The sequence below is a fragment of the Orycteropus afer genome, unplaced genomic scaffold (assembly GCF_000298275.1).
Source record: "Orycteropus afer afer isolate SDZICR_OR568_19922 unplaced genomic scaffold, OryAfe1.0 scaffold00343, whole genome shotgun sequence".
Classification (NCBI taxonomy): domain Eukaryota; kingdom Metazoa; phylum Chordata; class Mammalia; order Tubulidentata; family Orycteropodidae; genus Orycteropus; species Orycteropus afer.
The window spans coordinates 338687-363201 of record NW_006921930.1 but is presented as its reverse complement, the minus strand read 5'-3'; the positions used below and the strand labels follow the sequence as shown (position 1 = coordinate 363201).

At 38.3% G+C, this 24515-nt stretch overlaps 1 protein-coding gene across 1 annotated transcript in view; it reads left to right on the top strand.

The window, feature by feature from the left end:
• KITLG (KIT ligand) overlaps positions 1-18044 on the top strand; it is a 95606-nt gene extending 77562 nt beyond the window's left edge. Inside the window, exons 6-11 of the mRNA XM_042782493.1 lie at positions 4035-4205; positions 6027-6183; positions 6906-6989; positions 15729-15838; positions 16541-16608; positions 18005-18044. Coding sequence (XP_042638427.1) covers positions 4035-4205; positions 6027-6183; positions 6906-6989; positions 15729-15838; positions 16541-16608; positions 18005-18044 — 630 coding nt within the window. The remainder of the gene's footprint in view (positions 1-4034; positions 4206-6026; positions 6184-6905; positions 6990-15728; positions 15839-16540; positions 16609-18004) is intronic.
• Positions 18045-24515: the final 6471 nt, after the last annotated feature.

Below are 24515 nucleotides of genomic sequence, written 5' to 3'. Positions count from 1 at the left end.
TCTTTCGTCGACCCTCCACCCTACCAAGCATGACATCCTACTCCAGGGAATGGTCCCTTCTTACAACATGACCAAAATAGGTGAGACGAAGTCTGGCCATTCTTGCTTCCAAGGAGCGTTCTGGCTGCATTTCCTCCAGGACAGATCTGTTAGTTCTTTTAGCAGTCCATGGTACTTTCAGCATTCTCCGCCAGCACCACAACTCAAAAGCATCAACTCTTCTTCGGTCTTCTTATTCATTGTCCAGCTCTCACATGCATACGAGGCAATTGGAAATATCATGGCTAGAATTCATATATAATTTATTTTAAACATGCATTAGGTATTTGAATGGAAATGGATATTTTCATTGTTAATCATAGAACCGAAAAGCCCATTGCTCTTGAGTCATTTCTAACTCATGGCAACCATATGGGTACAAAAACCAAACGCACTGCCTTCAAGTCATATCTGACTCATGGCAACCCCTCTTTGGGTTTCCGAGGCAGTATCACTACGGAAGTAGATTGCCCAACCTTCCTTCCGAGGAATGGCTGGTGGGTTTGAATCGCCAGCCTTCCGGTTAGCGGTCAAATGCTTTAGACCTCTAAAGCTCCTCCTGTGGGTACAGCAGAGTAGAAATGAGTGAACTCACAGAGTTTTCTTGGCTGTAATCCTTTTCAAAAGATCACCATTCCTTTCTTCCACAGTGCCACTGAGTAGGTTTGAAGCACCAATCTTTTTCTAACAGTCTAGTGCAAACCATTGCACTACCCAGAGACCTTTTAGTCTTCGAGGCATATTCCTGGTTGTATCTAGAATACTTTTAATTATATTAGTTTTTTTTTTTCCTTCATTACATCTTTTATTTAATTATTTAATTAAAACATTGCATTAGTACTCATGACACTTTAAATTCCCTAGGAAAGTTTACAGCTTTTAACCAAGTCTTCAGTGCCAGTATGCTCTGGTGGCTAGTGCCTCAGGCATTTGACTGCTAACCAGAAAGCTAGAGGTTCAAACCCACCAGCCACTCCTCGGGAGAAAGACTGGGCAATCTACTTTCATAGAGATACTGCCTTGGAAACCCAGGGAGGAGTCACTTAAGAGTTGGATTCGACTCGAAGGTAGTGAGTTTTTTTTTTTTTTTATTTGTCAATGGCAGTGGCATGCTAGACATCAAGGTTATTGAGTCAATACCATTGATTCAGTAAGCATTCTAGAAGGATATGTGTTCTACATACATAGAAACAGAAAACCTGTGTTGTTGTAGTAGTCCTAGATAAACCAAAAAACCAAATCCATTGTTGTCAAGTCAGTTCTGAGTCATGGTGACCACATGTTGCTCCACAGGGTTTTCAAGGCCGTGACCTTTCAGAAGCAGACTGAGAGACACTTCTTTGGAAGTTCCTCTGAGTGGGTTCCACTAGCCTTTTGGTTAGTAGTCAAGCACATGACCATTTGTGCCACCCAGAAAATCCCAGCTAGTTACTGTAATTAGTCCAGGAAATGTCAGATAGGAGTTACCAAGAGATTGAAAGACAGTGTGGAGTCAAGGAAAATCCTGATAAGGTTTCCTTTTCAAAGCAAGTACTATGTTTTCTCTTTTGGAAACTGTGTATATGGGTGAGTAAAACTAAGTTTTAATTACTTCAAGAATGTGAAAGCTGCTCTTAACACCACCTCTTTGACATCCTGTGCAAGTTTGTCAACTTTCATAATCCTTTACTTTCTCCCATAGCAAAAGAGTGACCCTTAAATATCTTACATTCTTCTAATGAATGTTGAATTAATACTTATGTAGTCATATTTAAGTTTAAAATGCTCTCTGTAAGGTAAGAAAGAATGGTAATGTCTTTTATGAAGGCAAAGGAAAAATTATTTGATAACTTCACCACCCTTAATCATCCATTTCATAATCATAATCTTGGAAAAGTTGGAAAACAGAAAGGCTCATCAACTTACAAATAAAATATTTAGTTTGCTGTGTTTTATTCTCTTCACAAATCATTGACTATGTTTAATTAAAAGGAAAAGACAAAACTACTTGATGTTCTAGTCAGAACTGATTTCCTCTCACAGGCAGGCAGGTGAAGATGGGCTGACATTTAGTGTTTTGGGCCTACTTCAGTTTTATCTTTGGTAAAACTAAGAATTTAAAAATACTAACATAGCTGGTTAAAGAAGTTAAGAAAAAAATAGAACTTAGAAATGATTATGCAGTCTTTTCCAAGGAAATTTTTACATAAGAAAGAATAAACAATAAATAAGATTACAAAACCTTCAGAAACACGGTGTCTCAGCAGAGGAGTATTCAAAATTCATGGCGATATCAATGAATTGTTCATGACTTAAGAGGACAGACATTGGGGTAGTATTTGGTTATGAGATTTCCTTGATTTAACCATAAGGAATTACAGGTTTGGAGGTTAAAAAGTTTTACTGGAAAAAGTTGACTTCTCAGACTGTTGATTTTGGTATGTGAGAATGAAAGAGGCAGGGGGGAGTTGTTACAGCTAAGTAGGACCTAGAATACAAAACGTAAACATAGAGTTCAGTTGAAAATAGAGATAAACAAAAGTGGTTATGAGCACTTCAGAGTTCCCCAGTTCAAATACAAGATATAAGCAAACCAAAAAAAAAAAAAAAAAAAGAAGAAGAAGAGAAGCTCTTTTCTACTTTAACCATAAAGAATGCAAAAAAGGAAAACATAGTAATGAAGGAACACATTCTTCTAAGGCAAAGAAAACAAATGAAAGGAGTCCCTTAGTTCAAAACAAGAGAATTTAATTTTGGTTCAACATGTCAGAGATTAGAGAAGAGGCTAGGGAGACATGTTCATAAAATAAGGAATGAGTCTGAGATTAATATGTGGAATCTCCTTGCCACAGAAAACTTTGCATTTTACAGCTGAATGAACTAATTGACAAAGATGGCTCTACAGTAGAATTTGTTTAAATTATTTAGCATCTTAATAAGCAAAATCATTGTTAGCTATCCCTAATAATTATCTTAGTCTTCTCGTTGTAACCTTTTAGCAGAGTTAAAAAGTAAATGAGTGTTTCTGCTTAAGAGGTCTACGTAAGAGAAAAGAAAACATGTTAAAACTGTATGAAGTACAGGAAAAATCCATACCCCAGAAACAGCCTTCAAGCATCAAGGCCCTGGAGTTGGTAGATCCCCATCCCTGGTCATGCACCACATGGGGGAAAATTCTGATGTGCACTCTCATAGATTCAGCAAGTTTGAGCCTTAGTTACCCATAGCTGTAACCCACCCACAACTGCACACTTGATTGGCTGCTTTCTTTAAGTCCTGTCTCACTTCCTATAATCTTATTGCTTCCTGGAATCACCTCCCAAATAAACTAATTGCATCCAAAAAAAATTAAATAAATAAATAAATAATAGGAAATATGTGAACTTGTGTTGTTGTTAGGTGCCGTTAAGTCAGCTCCAACTCATAGTAACCCTGTGTACAACATAGTGAAACACTTCTCGGTCATGCACCGTCCTCACAATCCTTCCTATACTTGAGGCCAGAGTTGCAGCCACTGTGTCAATCCATCTTGTTGACGGTCTTCCTCTTTTTTGCTGACTGTCCACTTTACCAAGCATGATATCCTTCTCCAGGGAATGGTCCCTTTTGACAACATGACCAATGTAACATTAATTTTTAAAAATCTTAAATATACATTATTTACATTCTAATACACTGAGAAGTTTTTCCTCTTTATCTAAAATTGTATTGATCCACTAAGAGTGGTCGGTACAGGTTTAGTTACTATGAGTCTGAATCAACTAAATAAGAATGTGTTTTCTTCCATAAAAGAGCAAAATCTTTATCATCAAAGCTTTCCTCTGATCTTCATGCATTTGTCCATTTTGAAAGAAGATACTAGTCTTGAATTAAACAAAATACCAGAACTGATCTGGCATAAAGAAATCTTTTGTCGAGAAGTCAGTGGCTGAAACATGTCAGCTTTGAAGAGTGCTGTGAATTTACTGTACTTAAAATACATGTTTAATCTTCCTTTCATTCAATTTATTTTTCAGCCTAGCCATTGTTGGATAAGTGAAATGGTGAGACAATTGACAGTCAGCTTGACTGAGCTTCTGAGCAAGTTTTCAAATATTTCTGAAGGCTTGAGTAATTATTCCATCATAGACAAACTTGTGAAGATAGTGGATGACCTCGTGGAGTGTGTGGAGGACCACTCATCTCCGGTAACCTCATAGTCATCGGGCTTGTTTCTCACTACTCTTCCCTAAAAGTCAACTTCATGGCAGTGGTGGTTTTTTGTCCCCCCCAGTTTTCTCTAAAACTTATGCTAATTGTTGAGGGGAGAGGGGTATGGGGCATTTTTATTTCTGTAATTTTGAACTTAAAAATCTTCTTAAAATGAGTACAGAAAATAAGTGTTGGTGGTTATACTGCAGTGATGAAATGAGCATTAAAACTTAAATGTTTTCACTTAAAGAATTTATGAAATTTCTTCACACTAAAATGTAAAAACAGCCCTGTGTTTGTCTTTGTTTCAAAAATGAATGAAGTCCTCACAACTTGGCTGTTGGGTTGGAAATGTTCATTTATGTTTAAATGGAAAATTATCTATAATGAACACTTATACTTGCCCTTTTAGTCATAATGCAATCAGTCCGTTGTTTCTGTATGTCATTAAGTCCATTCTTACTCTTAGGAACTGTCCCATGGGGTCTCTAGGTTATAATCTTTGAGGGAGCAGATTGCCAGGCCTTCTCTCCAGTAGAGTGGCTGGCTAGGGGAGTTCAGACCTCTGACTTTTGGGTTAGCAGCCAAGCACTTAATCATTGCACCACCAGGGCACCTTAATCACTTCATAAGTCACAGCAAAGAAGTACATTTTTGGCACCTTTGAGTCATTTGGTAATTGATTTTCACCAAATTTGGGACACAGGCTTGATTTTACTTTGGCTGCTAAGTATACGAAGGCAGTGTAACCCCAGAGATTATGAGCGTTAAAATCCTGACTCTGTCACTGAATTAGCTATGTGAACTGAATCCCTCTGTGCCTCACTTTATGTCTGAAATGAGGACAATGACAGGTTCTGTCCAATAAGTTGACATTAGATGATAGATGTTGAGGGCTTTAGCATCATGCCTGGCAAAATAAATGTTGTTATTCATTGTTATTATTACTCCTTTTAGTGCTGTGTCTCTAATAGAATATTGGGTAGGGAACCTGCTTTGGTATAGCGTTCAAAAGGCCAAGGTGAAACCTAGAGGACTTCTAGTGGTTTAAACCCAAGTATTAAACATGAGTCTGTAGCATAGCAATGGAATGCTCCCTTCCTTCTCCCATCCATTTCTAGCTGCTCTTCAAGATTTAACATTTATTCCATTTTTGCTCTCTTAATCTCTGAACTTTTTTCATGTTAATAACTTAATCACTGTATTTCATTACTTCTGTTGTATCATTTTCTAATTTCTGAAATCCAGATCTGTCTTACATGATATGTCTTGCACCACTACTGTCTTAGAGTTACTGTCTCATTTTACATCATATTGATACAAATAGTGTGCTGAGTGCCAGGCTTTTCTCTCAGGCACCCCTGGGGGGACTTGAACAACCAACCTTTCAGTTTGCAGCCAAGTGCATTAACTGTTTGCACCACGCAAGGACTCTGGTAAAAAGAATAATAGCTAACATTTATGTAAGGCACTCTGGTGGTATCATTCTAAGAGGTTTATGTATCTATTAACTCAGATAATCTCAAAAAAAAAGCAAACCTCAGAACTAGGGTCCAGCGAAAATGCCATTATTAGTAAACACATTCTTCAGTATTTAGAATACTCTTCCTATCATTGTCATTTAATAAATACTTAATCATATTTCAGTCTTCAACACAAATGTTATCTCCTTCATGATACCTTTTCTGACACGCCCAACTTTTTGTGATTTAGGCTTCTTATGAAGGACATAATTATAGTCCATTGTCTTGACCTCAGTTAAATCTGCAGACTATTTGAGAAATCTAATGCTGTTTTTCTTTTTTTTTTCCTTATAGCATGTAATAAAAGGATCTAAGAACCCAGAGCCCAGATTATTTACTCCTGAAGAATTCTTTAGCATTTTTAATAGATCCATAGATGCCATCAAGGACTTTAGGGTGACATCTGAAACTAGTGGTTGTGTGCTTTCTTCAACATTAAGTCCTGAGAAAGGTAAGACTATAAGTGTGTCCTTGTGTTAACAAGCTTGAATCTTGTATGTGTAGGTAAGAACCTACCTCTGAATCAAATATTTGTGTAGCTATAAAAAGATACGAATGTGTGTGTCTAATTCAAAAGACATACAAGAAACTAATGGTTATGAATTTGTTGGTTTTCAAGCCAAAACAATATTTATCATTTCTAAATTAAAGCATTGTATGTATGTAAACAATATATAAGATAATCACTCATATATTTTCTTTTCTGATATTTGCTCTTTTAAAATTTGCAATTTAAAATTATATTATTCTTCATCCTTAGTATCTTTCATGTTCCCTTCTCACATCTTCTCCTTAAGGTCTAATCTCTGGGTCATGCATCCTGATTCTCACCAATTACTCTGTATTAAGAAGCTCATTCTTTCTCACTGGGTCCTTGTAATACAAAGTCTTAATTTCATTGTCTTTTCATAGATTTTAGTGACAAATTACTAACAATTTGTCATTTTTCATATTAGCATAGGCTTGCAATAAATCTTTGTTCTATAAAGTAACTGTGGTGAATTTCTTAATAAAATAAAGCAGCCGGACCCAGTTTGAAAGAAATAGGATGTGAGTGACCTAGATCTGGGAAGCAGACCCGGAAAGTACTCTGGTATTGCACTTCACCTTGTGGGGACTCTGTAATTTACGTAAATCACGTGTAGCACTGACACATTATTGCTTTCTATTTAGATTCCAGAGTCAGTGTCACAAAACCATTTATGTTACCCCCCGTTGCAGCCAGCTCCCTTAGGAATGACAGCAATAGCAGTAATAGTAAGTACAAATACCTGATTTAATGCATGCATGGCTCCTATTAGCATCCATAGGAGTATTGCATGGGATTCAAAGGACATTCTACAACTATTAATATTAATACTGTTCTGTTACTGTTATGAATTTCCTGGTAATTAAATATTAGGTCTTTAGGATTGGGTTTCCTCAGAGTTTGAGATAGAATTTGGTCAGTTGCCAGTTAAGACTATCTTAAATAAGACATGAAATACCTTCTAGAAATAAGATTTAGCTAGACTTCTTTGTAGATTTCAGATGTGCTTTGCATGAAATTTGCCTCCCAAGAATGGAATTTTAAAATTGAAAGTAAAAATGCTGCTTTTGTAGAATTCTGGTAAGAACGTTTTCAATTCTGAGTATATCAGTATTTACTATTCTGTGTTTGGAAACTGATTTTGTTTCTTGCTTACTATAAAACTATATGTTGGAAGAGAATATTCCTGTTTTCCTGAAATTTCTGTTTGGCCAAGAACCCAGTTTCCTAGAAGACTATCTATGTCTTCCTTTCAAATCCAGACAAAAACTAACCTACCCACTGCCATCAAGTCTGGTGGCGTAGTGCCTAAAGCATTTGACTGCTAACCAGAAGGCTAGTGGTTCAAACCCACCAGCCACTCCTTGGAAGGAAGGTTGGGCACTACTTCCATAGTGATACTACCTCAGAAACCCAAGGAGAGGTCGCTATGAGTTGGATCCGACTCCATGGCAGTGGATTTTGGTTTCGTATAGGACAAAGTAGAACTGACCCCTAGTGTTTCCAAGGCTGTAAGTCTGTAGGAAGCAGACTGCTTCATCTTTCTCTCGTGAATCAGCTGGTGAGTTCAAACCACCAGCCTTTTCATTAGCAGCTTAATGTCTTAGCCACTGTACCACTAGAGTGCCTTAAATTCAGGCAAAGGACACTATAAAGGTCATTCGATTTACTAAATATTTTGATCCTCAAGCTTCTTGGAGGCTACAGGAGCAAAAAATTCATCCTGTGTTGTTAGCTAAGTCGGCCCTGAAGAATTATTGATGAGCACTGTTATTTGTTCAGAGATACAGAAGACCTATCTGTAAAAATGAGTGAGCAGTTTAATACAATAAATCCAAACAACAAATCCATTGCCCTCCAGTCTGTTCCTGTTCACAGCAACCCTGCAGGACGGAGTAAAACTGTGCTACAGGGCTTCTCAGGCTCTAATCTTTATGGAAGCAGACTGCCAGCCACATCTTTGTCCTGTGGAACGGCTGGTGGGTTCAAGCACTGACTTTTCAGGGCTCTAACCACTGCACCAGCAGGGAACCTTATCTTAGATAATACTTGTCTACAGTTCTGAAATTTTAAAAACACTCAACGGCCTAATTTCTTCTCTTTCTTTTCCTTTCTGCCCCTAAAACCTGACTTGAATTGAGATGAAGCTATTTATAGTTTTTATTTATATTTTTAAGAGGAGCTCTGGTAGCATAGTGCCTAAGGCACTTGACTGCTAACCTGAAGTCTGGAGGTTCAAACCCACCAGCCACTCCTCGGAAGGAAGGCTGGGCAATCTACTTCCGTAGTGATTCTGCCTCGGAAACCCAAGGAGGGGTCGCTATGAGTCAGGTCTGACTCAACAGCACATAACAACAGCAACAACAGTATGGGATCAAATTGACAACAGGAACTCAAAAGGTTAGATAGGAAATTTAGGGAAGAGTGAATTTTATGTTAACGGGGGAGGGACAGTCAACTCAGAAAAAGAATGAGAAAGTTTGCACAACTCAAAGAATGTAATCAATGTCACTGAGTTGCACATGTAGAAATTGTCAAAGTGTTATGTGTTCTGCTGTTCATGTTCTCAAATAACAACAGAGATAAATTATTTTTTAAAAAGTGAATATTTATACATTACACTGCAGATATATTAAAGTGTCTGCTTACAGAGTGCTACCCAGAACTCATTGAGGGTATTATATAACATATAATATTTGTAACAGAGCATCTTTTAAAATCTAAAATTCTGGGTTACATTGTTACATTATATATCATATCCTCAAGGTTTCAAAAAGAGATTGAGACCCTGTATGTGTTTTAGTCAAACAAGATCTCTACTAAGGATTTTATTAAAGAGCCTTGGTGTCTTTTTTTAAAAAAAAAACAATGTTTGGCTTTTAAAATTCTCTATTTGTTTGAATTTCATTGATTTCTAATTTTATTTCCTTTCTTCTATTTTGGATCTAGTTTGTTCAACTTGTCCTAGTTTCTTAGGATAGAAAATCAGATCATTGACTTTAAACCTCTTTCTTTCTAATAATGGCACGTAAAGGTACAACTTTCCCTTTTTTTTATCAGTTACTAAGAGAGGAGTATTAAAAATCCTTAAAAATTTTTGTTAGTCTATTTCTCCTCTTGGTTCTGTCAGTTTTTTGCTTTATGTATTTTGAAGTTCTATTATTAGGTGCTTAAACAGATTGTGCAGTGCCTAAGGCATTTGACTGCTAACCAGAAGGTTGATAGTTCAAACCCACCAGCCACTCCATGGAAGGAAAACTGGGGTAATCTACTTCTGTAAAGATTTACCACCTTGGAAAGCCAGTGTGGGTTGCTATGAGTCGCAGTAGGTTTCGGTTTTTTTTTAAACACATTGTTATATCTTCCCTGGTAATTGACCCTTTTATCTTACTGAAGTATCCCTCGTTACCTCTAGTAATACTGTTTGTCTTAAAATACAGTTTGTCTAATATTTGTAGATCAATTTTTTGTTATGTTTACTGTTTTTATGGTAATGTTTCTCCATTTTTTTTTCAGTCTTTCTGTTTATTAAAGTACACTTCTTGTAGACATTATAATATTGTTATTTTATCCAGTCTTTGACTTTCAATTAGAATACTTTGTCCATTCATTTTTTATTATAATTATTGATACAGATTTAGGTCTCCCATTTTGTAATTTGTTTTCTATGTGTCCTAATTATTTTTGATTTCTGTTCCTCCTTTCTAGTCATCTTTTGGATTAATTAAATATTTGGGGGGATTCCATTTGAATGACTTTGTTGGCATTTCAGCAACACATCTGCATTACTCTGTGATTGCTTTAGGGATTACAGGATGCATCTTCAATTACAACATTGTATTTAGAGTTACTATTGTAGCACTTAAGAAAACATATCACAATCTGGAAACAGGACAGTTCCATATACCTATACCCATCTTCTGACATGTATCTCCATAAATTATGACTAAATATAGTTGTGGTTGTTAAGGTTGTATGTCAACTTGGCTGGGCCTGGTTGAGTGGCTGGGCAGCTGGGTGTAGTGATATTCCCCATGATGAGACTGGTCATCAACTCCATGGTGGGATCTGCTGTGGGCAGATGAGCAGCTGCCTTAGGAATATTGTCTGCTTCTACTGTAGACAAAGACACTTTGAGAAAGGTCTTGAGCTTCTTGGCACATTTGGATCCTGCATTTAGCCAGTTCTTCATTCAGCAGCCTGCCACATTGCTTGTTGATCTTGTGGGTGTTTCTGAGCTTGAACTAGTGTCCTGCCATTTGCCTGATAATCTTGGGACTGTGATATTTTACTGGTTGACCTTGGGTTTGTCAGCCTCAGCAGCCAGTAGCTGCCTAAGTTAAGAGATACCTCCAGTTCCAGTGGGCCGGGAGCAAGAGGCAGAGCTGAAGCCTCAGGTTGAGGGGCCTTCACCCAGCCCCTAGAGCTAGCACTTTGAACTCGAACTTCTAGCCTCCTAAACTGTAAGAGAATAAATTCCTGTTTGTTCAAGCCATCCATTTGTGGTATGCTGGTTATAGCAGCACTAGATAACCAAAACAGTGGTCTTAAAATTTTTGCTTTAAATCATATGTCTTTGAAAGAAAGAGAAGAAAAAGTATATGTGGCAACCACTGATCTTTTCACTGTCTCTATAGTTTAGCCTTTTCCAGAATGTCAGGTAGTTAGTGTCATGCAGTATGTGGCTATTTTGGACTGCTGAGGCTTATTTTTAAGTTTTCTTGGGGGATTCAGGTAGAGTGGCCTTATTGCTAAGGCATAGAACTTCTAAACTATCCCTTGAGTGCCCAGAAAGTCTCTGTCCTCTTCCTTATCAGCACTCTGTCTTCCACTCCTGTTGACTGCTGCTGGGGTTTCCAGATCTTGTGACATCTCTCCCTGTGTGTGTACAGCTTATCATTCAGCCAATGACTTAACAAGAGGCCTGCAGAATTCTGGTGCTCCTCTGCACATCTCCCACCTCCCCAGTAACCCTTCCTCACAAACTCCAGCCACGTGAGCAACGCTGAACTTCAATCTCTGCCTCCTTATCTCAGTGAGACACCTGAGCCCTGCTTGAACTCGAGCTTCCACACCGCGGTCTGAAGTAGCCTCCCAGGCAGAAAGCCAGGGCAGTCATGGAGTTCATGTTGTATTATGTCCCCCTCTGTGAAGACTTAAAGTCCTGAGCTGCTTGTTGGCTTAATGTCTGGAAACAGTTGCATCATATAATTTATCCAATATTATAATTATTTCAGTTGGGAAGGCTTGTCTGCTGCTAATTATTCCATCATAGCTAGAAGTGAAAGTTTTTCCTTCTGACTTTAAAAGCAAACTGAATGTAAAATACCTGTTCATTCCTGTGTCTGCTTCTGAGTCTGAGGTTACTTTTTAAATTGCAAAATGAAGGGTCAGCTTATTTTGTTTTCCTTCTTCCCATTGTTTGATTTCTTTCTTTTTTTAAATGTGGGTCTTGCATTGTCGTCATCTTGGCCAGATGAAGTCACTCAGATGAACATGGCACTTGGATTTCATGGAGCTCACATTCTAATAATAAAAATAAAATACACATCATGCCATGGATAATAGGTATTATAATAACAGAAGTATGTAAATGTTTTTATTTGTAGCACAGAGGAGGTGGAGACTGTTTTTTAGAAGGGAAGTCAGGTAGATTTGAAAAAAGCTTACAAATTTTCGGTGATAAAATCCTGAAACTGGCCATGCCAGCAGAAGACCATAAATTTGAAGGGAATGTTCAGAATGTGTGAATGTCCTCTTCGTGCAAGGGAGAGTCAAAAATCTGCAAGTTATCCAAAGGGAATTGTGTTTTCCAGGTAATAGTAACATCCTTTATGCCCAGCTCAGAGATGTTTTAGGTTTGAGATCCTTGCAGAGAGTTCTTAAATGATAATAGAAAGCAGTCCCTTCTTTGCCATAACCTACACAGATTCTACAAAGTCTTGAGTCAGACTACCTGACTACCTAGGCTAGCTGTATGACCTTGGGAAAGTTATTTAATTTCTCTGATCTCCCCAGTGGAGTAAGTGGAGGATGATAATACCTTCTTCCATAGTGTTTTTATTTGTTTTAAATGAGTTGCTAAACATACTTGGAGTCATACCTGATGTACATATAGTAAGCCCCCATCATTAATTATTAGAATAATCAGATGCTACAAGGCTGTGGATCAGTAATTGAGGTGAGCCTTTAGTAAGTTTTGGATTAGAACCAAAGACTACTGAGTTGCTTTCTTTTTAAGCACCTGGAAATCCATGTTCTTAGGCATCAGACCCACAAGCAACTTACTCTAAAAAGGAAGTCAGTAAGATTCTAGACAGCTTTTTGTGTTCTGTGATTGTACAGATGCCATAAATGATTAGTTAAACCAAACAAGTCAATTCTCATGGATTTTGGGAAGTTTTAGTAATAATGAGTTACAATTAATACAGTAAAACCCCAGAAATTCGGTATTTCTCAAATCCTGTCCTAGACGAACTTTCACCTTCATCTCACCCTGCACCTAAGGTCCCTTTGTTCTTGCGGGCAATACTTGCAGAAGAGTAAAGCTTTGTTACTGGTTTGGGCTTTGGGCCCAAATTCTTTCCATCTTGGCGTTGTGGCATACAGTTCAAGCCTCATCAATCCCTAGTGGGGTAGGAGCAGTGGCCAGTATTGGAAATCATCCCCTGGAGGTGTAAGCAAGCCTTTTCTGATAGCTTTGTTTTTCTTTTTCTCCAAGAGGGACTGCAGTATTCCTGGAAGGGGTTGTGGGGAGGATCAAGGACCTGCCTTTTTTGCCCTTCGATTTAGCAAAAGAACTGACAAAAAGTCAGATAATATTGGCCTCTGTAGAAATGGTGCAAACTGTCAATGCACTCAGCTGCTAACCAAAAGGTTGGAGGTTTGAATCCACCCAAAGCAACCTCAGAAGAAAGGCCTGACCGTGCTGTGGAGCAGTCTTCCTCTGACACAGCCGGGCTGCCGTGACTCAAAATCGGCTCCACAGCAGCTGGTTTGATAGGAGGTGAAGCTCGGGGTCTGTGGGCCCTTTCCCCTTCTGGTCTTGACTATACCTCTCCCTCCTAGTGTCCTGCAAGAGGATTCCTGCTGCACGTTAGGCAGAGTCTAGGACTTTGTCTTAGGTTGTAGTCCTAGGAGTAGAACTTTCAAAGAGGTTAAAAAGCCATAGCACTCTGGGAGAGCAGTGTGACTTTTCCTTAGGTACTTCTTCTCTCCTATGACTTTGGAAGGCTTCACTTAAGAGAACTATTCCTGCCTAAGAAAGGTATTGGGTAGGGAATTGCAACACTCCTGCACTCTCTTGTAAGCTCTTTCTGCTTTTGCTAATGAGTATAGTGTTTCCTTTTGTCTGAGTGGCAAGATCAAGCCTTGGGGGTTTTACCTTCAGGTGGAATAGGCAGAACAGGGGCTGTTTGGCTGCCTTGATTCCAGAACATACTAGCTGGTCAAATATAGAAGTAAGATAAGCACCACTCTAGCTCATTGGCATTTCCATTGGGTTTGAGGGAAAAGGATCAGTAGTTTCCTTTATTTTTTCTGTATACATGGCTTAAGGCCTCTGAAGGGGATCACCTAGTCAAATCTATTAACTTCCTATGTCAGGATTCCCAGTAGACAATGTGGGCCATGGTATGTTTGCTATCAAGGAGAATACCAACATGACAGTGGGATTCAAAGACAAGTACCTAAGTTCTTTACAATTATGATATTAAAATTCCTAAAACAGCAGGAATTTCTTGTAACCCTGAAACCCATTTCTTAGAAAAAACACTTTTATAAAAGGTGTAGATCTCAGACTAAGACATATAATCTTATATAACCCTCCAAAGTAGCTATATTATTATAATAATAGTACTATTTTAATTATGTCAAATCCCTTTTTATAGCACAGGTTTATTTTGGTGAGAAAATTCATGTTGGGCTCTCCAACTTATGATGTCTGGAACATACCACTCCTGGGGGTGTAGGATGTGGGGTGGGTTAGAAGTTAAGTCTACAGGAGGTGACTGGTAGTTATGATTAGTGGTACCTAGGCATAAGACCCCCTTTTCTGCCTGTCCTTCTGCACCTTACCCTGGACATCCTAGTCCTCACTGCCCCCTCCCCCCCGGACATGCATCTGAGTAACATGCACACATCCTTTTATTAGTGCCTCTGACCTACTTGATAGAAATTTTTGAGTTGCTTAGAATTTGGAAGTTTCTTGCTCACAGTTCACAAACTGGCGGGGGGAGTTGTGGGCAATTTCTGTTCTCACTATACTAAGTAAGGTGTTTCTTGCTTCCAAAATAAAAACCGTGAGTTAATTTCCCCCCTGTAAACAGTGATTCACATACAATGATTTATTTCTTTTATGCTCTCTAGGCACATTATAAATTGAATAGTTGATTGAAAGCCGATCTGGTAACCCACATTGTTTTTAAAATCATATTAAGTTAGCTGCATTGCAAAATTAGCCTAAAACAATCACTTTACCTTGAGTTCATTTATATTTGGATCATATACTTGTTGAAATCTTATAATTTCTAAATGCATTTTTGAAAGAACACCGAGAATTTAACTCTGAGATACTAGTACATGTCTGTTAATGTTCCCAAATAACCAGGTTGTTCCGTGTAAGGAGACAATAATCTTTCAGAAAGTGAAGCCTCATGTTTGGAGGAGAGACCCTTATGGGATACATCTTTTGTTTAATTCTTTAAGCATTCTGCTTCTCTTGGAACCAAGGAAATTGTTCCAAGCCAATTTCTTGTGTCTTCTGTTTTACTAAGTTATTTATTGGGAGAAACACTGGAGAGACACTGTTTGGTGCTTTTAACCATTGTTAAATGTTAAACAGTTTGAAGATTTTCAACATGAAAAGTGTGAAAAATCAAACTCTTAATAAAGTCTGAAAACTCAGACTCTTAGTACTAAGCACAGAGCTTGACATGACCTGGCATCCAATAAATGAGATTGAAGATAGGAATGAAGAAACAACTATGATCCTTATCATGCGATACCTAAAAATAGTGTAATATGGTAGATATATAACAGTATTTGAGGCAGGCCAAACATACCTTAATACTTACGGACCTTGATCTGGGTTGCAATGACATTTTTTAAAGTTTTGGACAAGATCACAAGATGGATTTGTTGATAGCATAAATCATCACCATCTCCAGGAATGTGCCAAGTCTTTGTTCCATGTGTGTCAATGTTAGCCAAATGGAATCTCCTCCTGTCTGTGGGATTTCTTTCATTTTAAACTTGTTTATCTTTGGATAACATGAAGACTTGTATTTTTGTACCCCAAAGCAGTATTTTCCAAAGCAATACTCAGCAGAAAAATCAACCTTTCGAATACTTTAAATGGAGAATAGGTCAAGAATACTTAATGGAAACAATTGGAAACAACCACAGCATGAGAGCAGAACCTCTAGCATGGATTTGCTGTACTCACCACTGTGCATTTTAAATTATAGGGAAGGCTGAAAATTCCATTGGAGACTCCAACCTACAGTGGGCAGCCATGGCATTGCCAGCATTCTTTTCTCTTGTAATTGGGTTTGCATTTGGAGCCTTCTACTGGAAGGTAAGTGTTGCTATTCTTTTTTTTTTTTTTTCTTTCCCTTAATTGAAAGTCTTCTGAACTTTATTTATTTGTTTGTACAATATTTGCATAAGTTATTAGCAAACAAATCTCCTTTTTCTGAGAAAGGATCCTACTGAGAAACATGGAATCCTACCTTAATTTGTAGCTTCAACAACGTTTAAATCTCAGATTGATTTCTCTTTTCATTCTTCAAGTTCTGGGGCCAACACCTCTAGCTGAGAATGTAAGCTTGAACAATGATGGGAACTGGTTTCAGTAGCCTGAACTAAATATGAAAAGGAAGGAAATATGCTGAACATCATATCACGTGCTTAAAAGTCAAGAAGAAATGCCATTGTGTTATCTGTTATTCTGGATTTCACATCTTTTGTCCTCTTCTCATTGAAGCCTGTTGAAAATTTTTCAATGTGCTGAATCATCATGACTCAGACTTTTGAAAGGTCTTTTAAGTTTGAATAATTCAAATCTGACAGTTTTTTTTTATTATTACTTTTCCACCTCCAGCATCCTAAAAATGTTGAGTCAGTAATTCCATGCACTTTTCATAATTTTTATTGAAAAATATTTTACATGCTGGATGCTGAAAAAAAATCATTGGAATTATTAACATTATAAAAATCAAAAGGTGAGGCCATTTACCGCTTAAATATTTTTATATGTTTGTTATTATTCTTTTCCCAGAAGAAACAATCAAATCTTACAAGGGCAGTTGAAGACATACAGATCAATGAAGAGGATAATGAAATAAGGTATTTCGCTTGTTCGGTGTGTGCATAAGTAAGATTGACATTGTCATTTCACATACTGTACACATGCACATAACATCTGTAAGACATTGTTCACTCTCCTAATGGCAGCTCTCAACCAGTGTTTCCCAAGTGTCATCCGTGTTTCTGAGCTCTCACTCTCTCCTCAGTCCTACGTCTACCTGTGGGACACCTTTGCATATTCATTTTCATGATCCCTCTTAGGGTATCTGCTTTCTTTATTTCAGTCAGCAGCAGCCTTGCTCAGACTCCTGGTCATGGAGCTCTGATGGTTAGGCCCTTTACCACAACATTACCAAAGACATACTGATTACTTTTTTTAGACTCTCTGCCCAACCTTTGGACTTTTTTTGGCAGTAGTCATTATCTTCATCCAACCTTTGTTACATTCTTCCTTAAACCATGGTTCGTAATGACACTTCCTATTTAGGATACTGGCAGTGATTTTTCTCCTGCTTATTTAATATACTTTACTTCATTCTGGCTTTCAGAGCCACTAATTTTTTTTTTCAATATGTTTGGTATTTTCAGCAAAAACAGAGAAAAAATATTTTTAGCATATTATTGTTGTTGTTATGTGCCGTTGAGTCAGACCCAACTCATAGTGACCCCTCTTTGGGTTTCTGAGGTGGTATCACTATGGAGGGAGCTCTGGTAGCATAGTGGCTAAGACACTTGCCTGCTAACCAGACGGCTGGCGGTTCAAACCCACCAGCCACTCCTTGGAAGGAAGGTTGGGCAATCCTACTTCCGTAGTGATACTGCCTGGGAAACCCAAGGAGGGGTCGCTATGAGTCGGGGCCGACTCGATGGCACATAACAACAACAACAACATCACTATGGAAGTAGATTGCCCAGCCTTCCTTCCTAGGAGTGGCTGGTGGGTTTGAACCACCAGCCTTCTGGTTAGCAGTCAAGTGCCTTAGGCACTATGTCACCAGAGCTCCTATTATTATTATTTTTTTTTTTTAGCATACTCTTCCATTTCCTGTAGCTGGCCCTGATTACTCTTCTACCTTATTCTTTATTGCCCTTGGACCAATATTTTCATTTACTTTCAGTTATAAGTTTTAACTGGCATGTTACTTTCTCTCATATCATGCCTATGTACATACATACACACATATTAAGTACATGGAAGCATTTTTAATATGAATATGTGCATAGGCAGAAAAGTTTTTAAAGTACTTGGAAAGGCTGTGTTGAGAGAGATGCAGTCTTTCCCGGAGTGTGATTTATGAAGGTAAGCTTCCCACTGTGTTTTGCAATCTTTTGCTACTGGATTTACAGAAAACCCTGCCTCTTCCAATACCCAGATCATGGTGTACTTCAGAATCTCACCCAAAAGCAAATAAGCGTTTTTCTTGTTGTTTTTCAGTATGTTGCAAGAAAAAGAAAGAGAGTTTCAAGAAGTGTAATTGTGGCTTGTATCAACACTGTTGCTTTCGTACATTGGTAAGTTTATAGAATTGAAGCTGAGATATTTAACAAGAACTATACAGCATCCTGGATGCCAAAATTTAGTAACAAAGTATATTAGTAAGTCTTCTATCAAGCAGATGTCACTCTGTTCACTAAAGCTGTTACATAATTGAATTGTGCGTACCTAAGTCATTGTATGTATCTCAAGTTTTGAACATTAAGCAGTGATAGTCCTGATTAATGGATTCATCCTCTATGGAAGATATACCAAAACAGAACAGTCCAGTGTTTCTTTAGAACAGTTGTGAAACCAATCAATCAGACAAGAGAGTAAGCAAACTAGAATTAAAATAATACCGTAGAGGAATAATGAATAAAATCAATTTCATTTGGGTGTTAACACCGTAAGATAATAGAAGCAGTATCCAATTTTTAGATGTTAAAACAAAAGGACAAACAAAGATACTTTCCCTGCCATTTTAAGGGAAGGGAGAAAAGGTTGAAAATATCTTATAGTTAGGAGGGTAAATCTGTTAGGGTAAAGTGTCACCTGCCACATCACAGGTGTGACACTTGTGTCTAGGAACAGTCCAGAGCCTGGGATGTACTGAATATAAAGCAATGGCAGATGCCTGTGGTGATTGTGTGGGGCCTGTGGAGGGAGGGTTTATTGGAGAATGGAGAGAAAGATGTGGCCAGAAGGGACTGATGTTGTGTCTCCTCTCCTGTGTGTCTGCATTCTCTTGACCTAAGCTGCAGCTACTGTTGGAGGAATGCCCAACCTGGCACTGACCTGACCCAATTACCGATTCACACTGCCCTCACTTTCAATTCTGCATACTGGCTGGTAATTAGGTTACTACTCCTAGAATCCCCAACACATTTAAACACACAAAAAAACACATAAACCAAACTCACTGCTGTCGACTCATAGCGACCCCTCCTTAGGTTTCCAATACAATATCACTACAGAAATAGGTTGCCCAATCTTCCTTCCGAGGAGTGGCTGGTGGGGTGAACCACCACCCTTCTGGTTAGCAGTCAAATGCCTTAGGCACTACGCCGCCAGAGCTCCTACATTTAACCACAGTGGCATACAAATCTTCTCCCCTCTTCCTAATCCACAGTTCTTCCCTGCCCTCCCTCATGGACTGTCGTAGATAACTACAGATGCAGTTGGCTTGTGGTCAGCTCTGCCTTTTGCTTCCAGGTCACTACTTTTTGGCTTTCCTTCTGCCTCACATTCAGAGATTTATATCTAGAGCTGAACCTTCACAGAGAAGCTGTGTCTGAGAGTCTTTCTGTCTCTCCAGGGGCTCACTGTTACAGCTGTAGAACATCATTTTTGAATGATCAGAAATAACATGATATAATAATAATACAGCCTATTTCTCTAGCACTTTCTCCTGTAATTCCCTATTTCATCATTTTTATCATCTCTCCTGCCCTTGATCACCATGTCCAATGTATCAGTAGCATCCTCGCTTTTTTCTGCTCCCCATTCTAGCTTTACTCCTGGCACATTTTTCCTGTCAGTTAATGTGAATAAATAGACCCTCTGTGCTATCCATTTTTAATTTTTCTGAGTCAATATTCTCTAAGCGGAAATCATTATTTTCTCTAGAAACCCATTTCTCTGTTCTCCAGTCCCAATGCAGACCTCTCCATTTCTTCCCTAACTGCCATTTTGGTTCCCTTCAGCCAGAGTCCCACAAATCACACAATAAATAGTTAATTGAGTAGCAAAGGCTTGAGCAATGTCCTCTGCTGTTGGTTTTGACACTGCATTGCAGAGATCCTGATTTGGCAAGTGGGCCTTTAACCCTATGATTTTCAGTTGTGACGTTCATCCTGTGGCATTTGGAGAATGGATTATGATGGGAAAAGCCAGTCCACTTGTTTAAGAGGAAAAAATGTGACATCTTCAAGCAACCATGGACAGGCAACTGATGCCTATGTCTGCCAGTCAGATAACATTCAAGGGCAGCAAGTGGGTCTGTCTGTTCTTGCTGTATCTCCAGCACCTAACTTGATGCCTGAGCATTGTAGACTCTCAGTGTTTATAGTGAATGAGTGACTGAGTGAATGAATGAACTCTAAATGAGGGGACCTGCCTATTAGGGGACTGCAGGTGGGTCATAGAGTGCTATCCTCAGAGAGGAAGCAGAGGGAGCTACTGTGGATCCCATGTGATAAGGAAAAGTGTTCTTCTGAAACAGAGTTTGTTTTTATCATGTGTGTGTATGTGTGTGTATAATTTGCTTATTTTGCTCAATAAGACATAAGGTGTGCAAACACAGGAGAATAGAGTCACAAGGGATGGCTGCCTTTGATTTATTTTTCTTAATGTAGGAAACATTACTTAAGTAGAAGAAATATCAAATTGAACAGTCAGGTGAAAGAAGTCTAAAATTGTTCAGAAATGAACTTATCACTCACATAATTCCTGAGTGGTCGGTGTAGAATGAAATGAGAAGTGAATAACACTCCTTCGAGTGCCTTATTCCTAACTCTGTGTAGCTTTCTCAAAGCCCAGCTCGGATACCACTCCCTCCAAAAAGCTGACTCCGAATGAAAGTTATCTCTATTTAGGGCCTTCTAATTACACTTCACATGTCCCTTGGTAGGATTTTACAGTTACTTACCTAGACATTTTGTGTTCCATCCTAAACATAAACTTTTAGAAGGCAAGATTTATGTCTAATTTAACTTTAGAATCTCACCAAATTATGTAGCATATCATTTGCACATTGTGGTAGTTAAGTTTGTATGTCAGCTTGGCTAGGCCTGGTTGAGTGGCTGGGCAGCTGGGTGTAGTATTCCCCATGGTGAGACTGGTCATCAACTCCATGGTGGAATCTACTTTGAGCAGCTTAATAGCTGCCTTAGGGATGTGGTCTGCTTCCTGTATATGATGAGAAGCCTTGGGGAATGGTCTCTGGCCTACGGCATGTTTGGACCTTGCATGTAGCTGTGTCATTGCTCAGCAGGCTGCTGTGCTCTGCTGACCTTGGGACTTAAAATGGACTTAAATTAATGGCCTGCCGTGTAGTTTAGTAACATGGGGACTATGCCCTTTTACTTGTCAACCTTGGGCTTGTCAGCCTCAGCAGCCAACAGGTGTCTGAGTGAAGAAACACTTCTAGCTTCAGTGGGCTGGGAGCTGGAGGCAGAGCTGAAGCCCAAGGCTGAGGGGCTTTCACTCAGCCCCTAGAAGCCTGGCACTATGAACTCAGATTTCTAGCCTCCAAACTGTAAGAAAGTAAATTCCTGTTTGTTTAAGCCATCCCATTTGTGGTATATTCTTGTCAGAGTAGCACTAGGTAACCAGAACACACATAGTAAGTGATTAACAAATATTTGTTAAATACATGATTTAAGAGTCGAAAGAATGTCTCAGAATTATTTTTGTGAAAGTAATAAAAATTTGTGTATGTTATCAAGAAATAATTCACATACTAATCAGAAAAAGATAAAGAAAACAGCTAACTCATCAACATGAATCTATAAAATTCCAAGTGTAAATGCATATTTATCATTTGTAATCATGTATTGAGGACCCATTGTATGGCCTAAAGCCTTCTACTTGGCTCTGTACAAACAGAAGTTTAAAACTTGCTGAATAACTTTACGTTTGGGGAGAATGGCATGGTGGAGGGAAATTTCAGGGGAGCTGATTCTAACTTCTAATAGAAAGACAGAAAACTTTTCCAGAAATAAACATAACAGGTGTCAAAAGCACCAGTAGATGCTTTTGAAATGAAATGAAATGTGGAATTGTACTTCATGTTGAAAGAAATTAGATGTAATTTAGATTGTAGTCTTTTTCTTGGTTAACAGCAAGGGGGGATATAACACGGATAACTCAGGTTTAGGGCAAAGATTCACCCCTGAAATGGAAGTTCCACCAACTAAACAAATTAAATCAGCACAAATATTGAAACACTGGAATAGAAAACAAATGTGATAGTTAGTTCTCTGAAGGAAATAGCTTATAATTGGAAACTCAGAGAAGTAAAGTAGGGTTTGCTGTTTTAAATAGGAGGAAAGAATGTGGAAACAAAAGGAAAAGTTATCTCTTAAGAGAAAATATACTAAAGCTGTGTTTATTTGACGCAAAACAAGAAAACATTTGTTTGAAAAGTTAAAAATCTGCTTAGTCATTTAGCTGATGCCAGGTATCTATATGTGACATCCCACAAGAACTTTTCAGATGACTTATTATAATTTTCACTTATTTGTTTGTGTGTAACACTGTTTAAGAGAAATAAATGAGGTAAATTACATTAAAAGGTCCATTTATTTTAGTATAGTGTAGGGACACTTTGCTCCCCTTTCTTCCTTCGAATGTGATTCCAACAAACCTGAGTAGACGCACTGGGCAAAGCAAAGCTCAGTGTAACCTGGTTATGTCCTCAGGTTGCTTAAAGCCCACAAAAGGAAGTAAGGCATATACATAAATGACCAAATAAAAAAAGCAGACTATAAGTTTGCAAAGTTTAAAATGCAACAAAAGGAGCTTCAAAAAAATGAAAAAAGAGATCATAGATAGAGCCACTGCATATGGTTCTGCAGGGTATGCACTTAACACAATCTAGATACTGGTGTGATGACACCCCTTAGAATTGTGCAGTGCAAAACCATATACATTGGCCTTGTTTGAAGGGGAAGAGAAGTCACTAGCAACAGGAGAAAAGCTTTGTTGTGGAGCTAGCATTTGAACTGAGTTCGCACTGATTGATCAGATATTATGACCAATAGGCAAGGGATAATCCAGACACTGCAAGATGCGTAAACTGAGTCCTGGTGGCCTAAAAGTACAGTGTTCAAGGATCAGTTTGTACAGATGGACACAAGTGGAGTTCACACATAAAAGGTTAAAGTGCTAAAAAGAGAGAGTGGAGATCAGTTTCAAAAAAGATTTGGATGCCAGACACCAGGATTATATTCCATTGGGTAAATTATAAGGAGCCTTTGAATGTTTTTCAAAGGATATGAGTGGTACAGTTAAAACAGAAGAAAAGTCATTTGGTTTTGGTGGGACAAAATGAATTGGAGTGCTAAACTGCAGGCATGGAATCCATTTAGGAGGCCAGTCTTCCAGGCAGGTGTAAGAACTAAATCAAGACCATGGTAGTAGGAAAACATGGACCATTGTGGAGACATTGCAGACAAAGATTCAACCAGTCTTTATTAATTTCTGATGCAATGTGAGGATGTGAGGCTTGGCATCATGGACCATATTCAAGGAAGATTTGGAACCTATGGAAATAGCAAGATACTAATGCCATTAAAAGTGGCACCAGAAAAGTCAGGAGAAGAAGCTGTTGGTAAATATTGGTGGAACTGTTCAGTTCAGAGAGCTCTCTGTTCAGAAACCAGTCAGGGCTGGAAATAATAGACTTGGGAGTTATCTACAAAGAATCTAACTTGAAGCATTGGGAGAAAAACTGTTCAGTAACAGAGGAGGCACATTCCAGTTGATAGTACTAGCAGGTTGTGTAGACAGTCAGCGTTGTTTCATGACTTACTACTATAGCATGGTTAAGTATAGAAAATTATTCTCATTCCAATAAGGCTTGTGGAGAGATTCATAAAAGAAACACAAACTGGAAGTTCCCAAAAGACCTGAGCTAAGACTGAAGAGAATGGCTTTTAGAATTGGAATAAAGATGTGCTCCAATCAAGCTTGGGCAGTCCGTGTGTAGAGCCTGTTTGGTTACCAAATGAAAAGCTCTGTGAGTCTTTATCAAGTATTTCCTAAGAATTTCTGAAGCTTTAGTAGCTTTGTTTTTTACCTTCTTTCTGTAGACCAGCCACTCCTCAGAAGAAAGGTTGGGCAATCTACTTCTGTAGTGATACCACCTCGGAAACCCAAGGAGGAGTCGCTGTGAGTCAGATCTGACTCCACGGCAGTATTTGGTTTTTGGTTGGTTCTGTAGGCCCATTGTGATGGAGAGGGTTACAAGAGATTAGATGAGTTCAAGCCTGGGCTCTGTGATTTAACTAGCAGTAGGTCCGACTCAAGGACACATAACAATAACAACAACAACAACAGCTTATTGGATGAGTTTGTAGATTTTAACTCCTGATTTTCATTTATAATGAATGGCTCTTAGTACTTGTCCTACTTATGTCATGAGTTTGGTCTGAAAATTCAGATTATCATTATAAAAATTATAGTTTTATTTTATGGGAAAAGAGTTGTTGTCAGCCTTTGAGTTTATTTTCTTTGCTAAGTGACCCAGGAACTAACTCACAAATAAATTGCCAATCATTATTTCTCTACCTTGGATTAAAGTTAGAAGTTCAAATTATTCTATAACTTATTAGAAAAAATAATAATAATTTTGCTTTTTGTAATTACCACTTACTTTTCTAACCAAGCTTTATTTCTTATAATATCTTTTTATATTTTGTATTTCTGAAGTTTTCTCTTAATGTCTCTTAATTTTTCTGTCTAAATT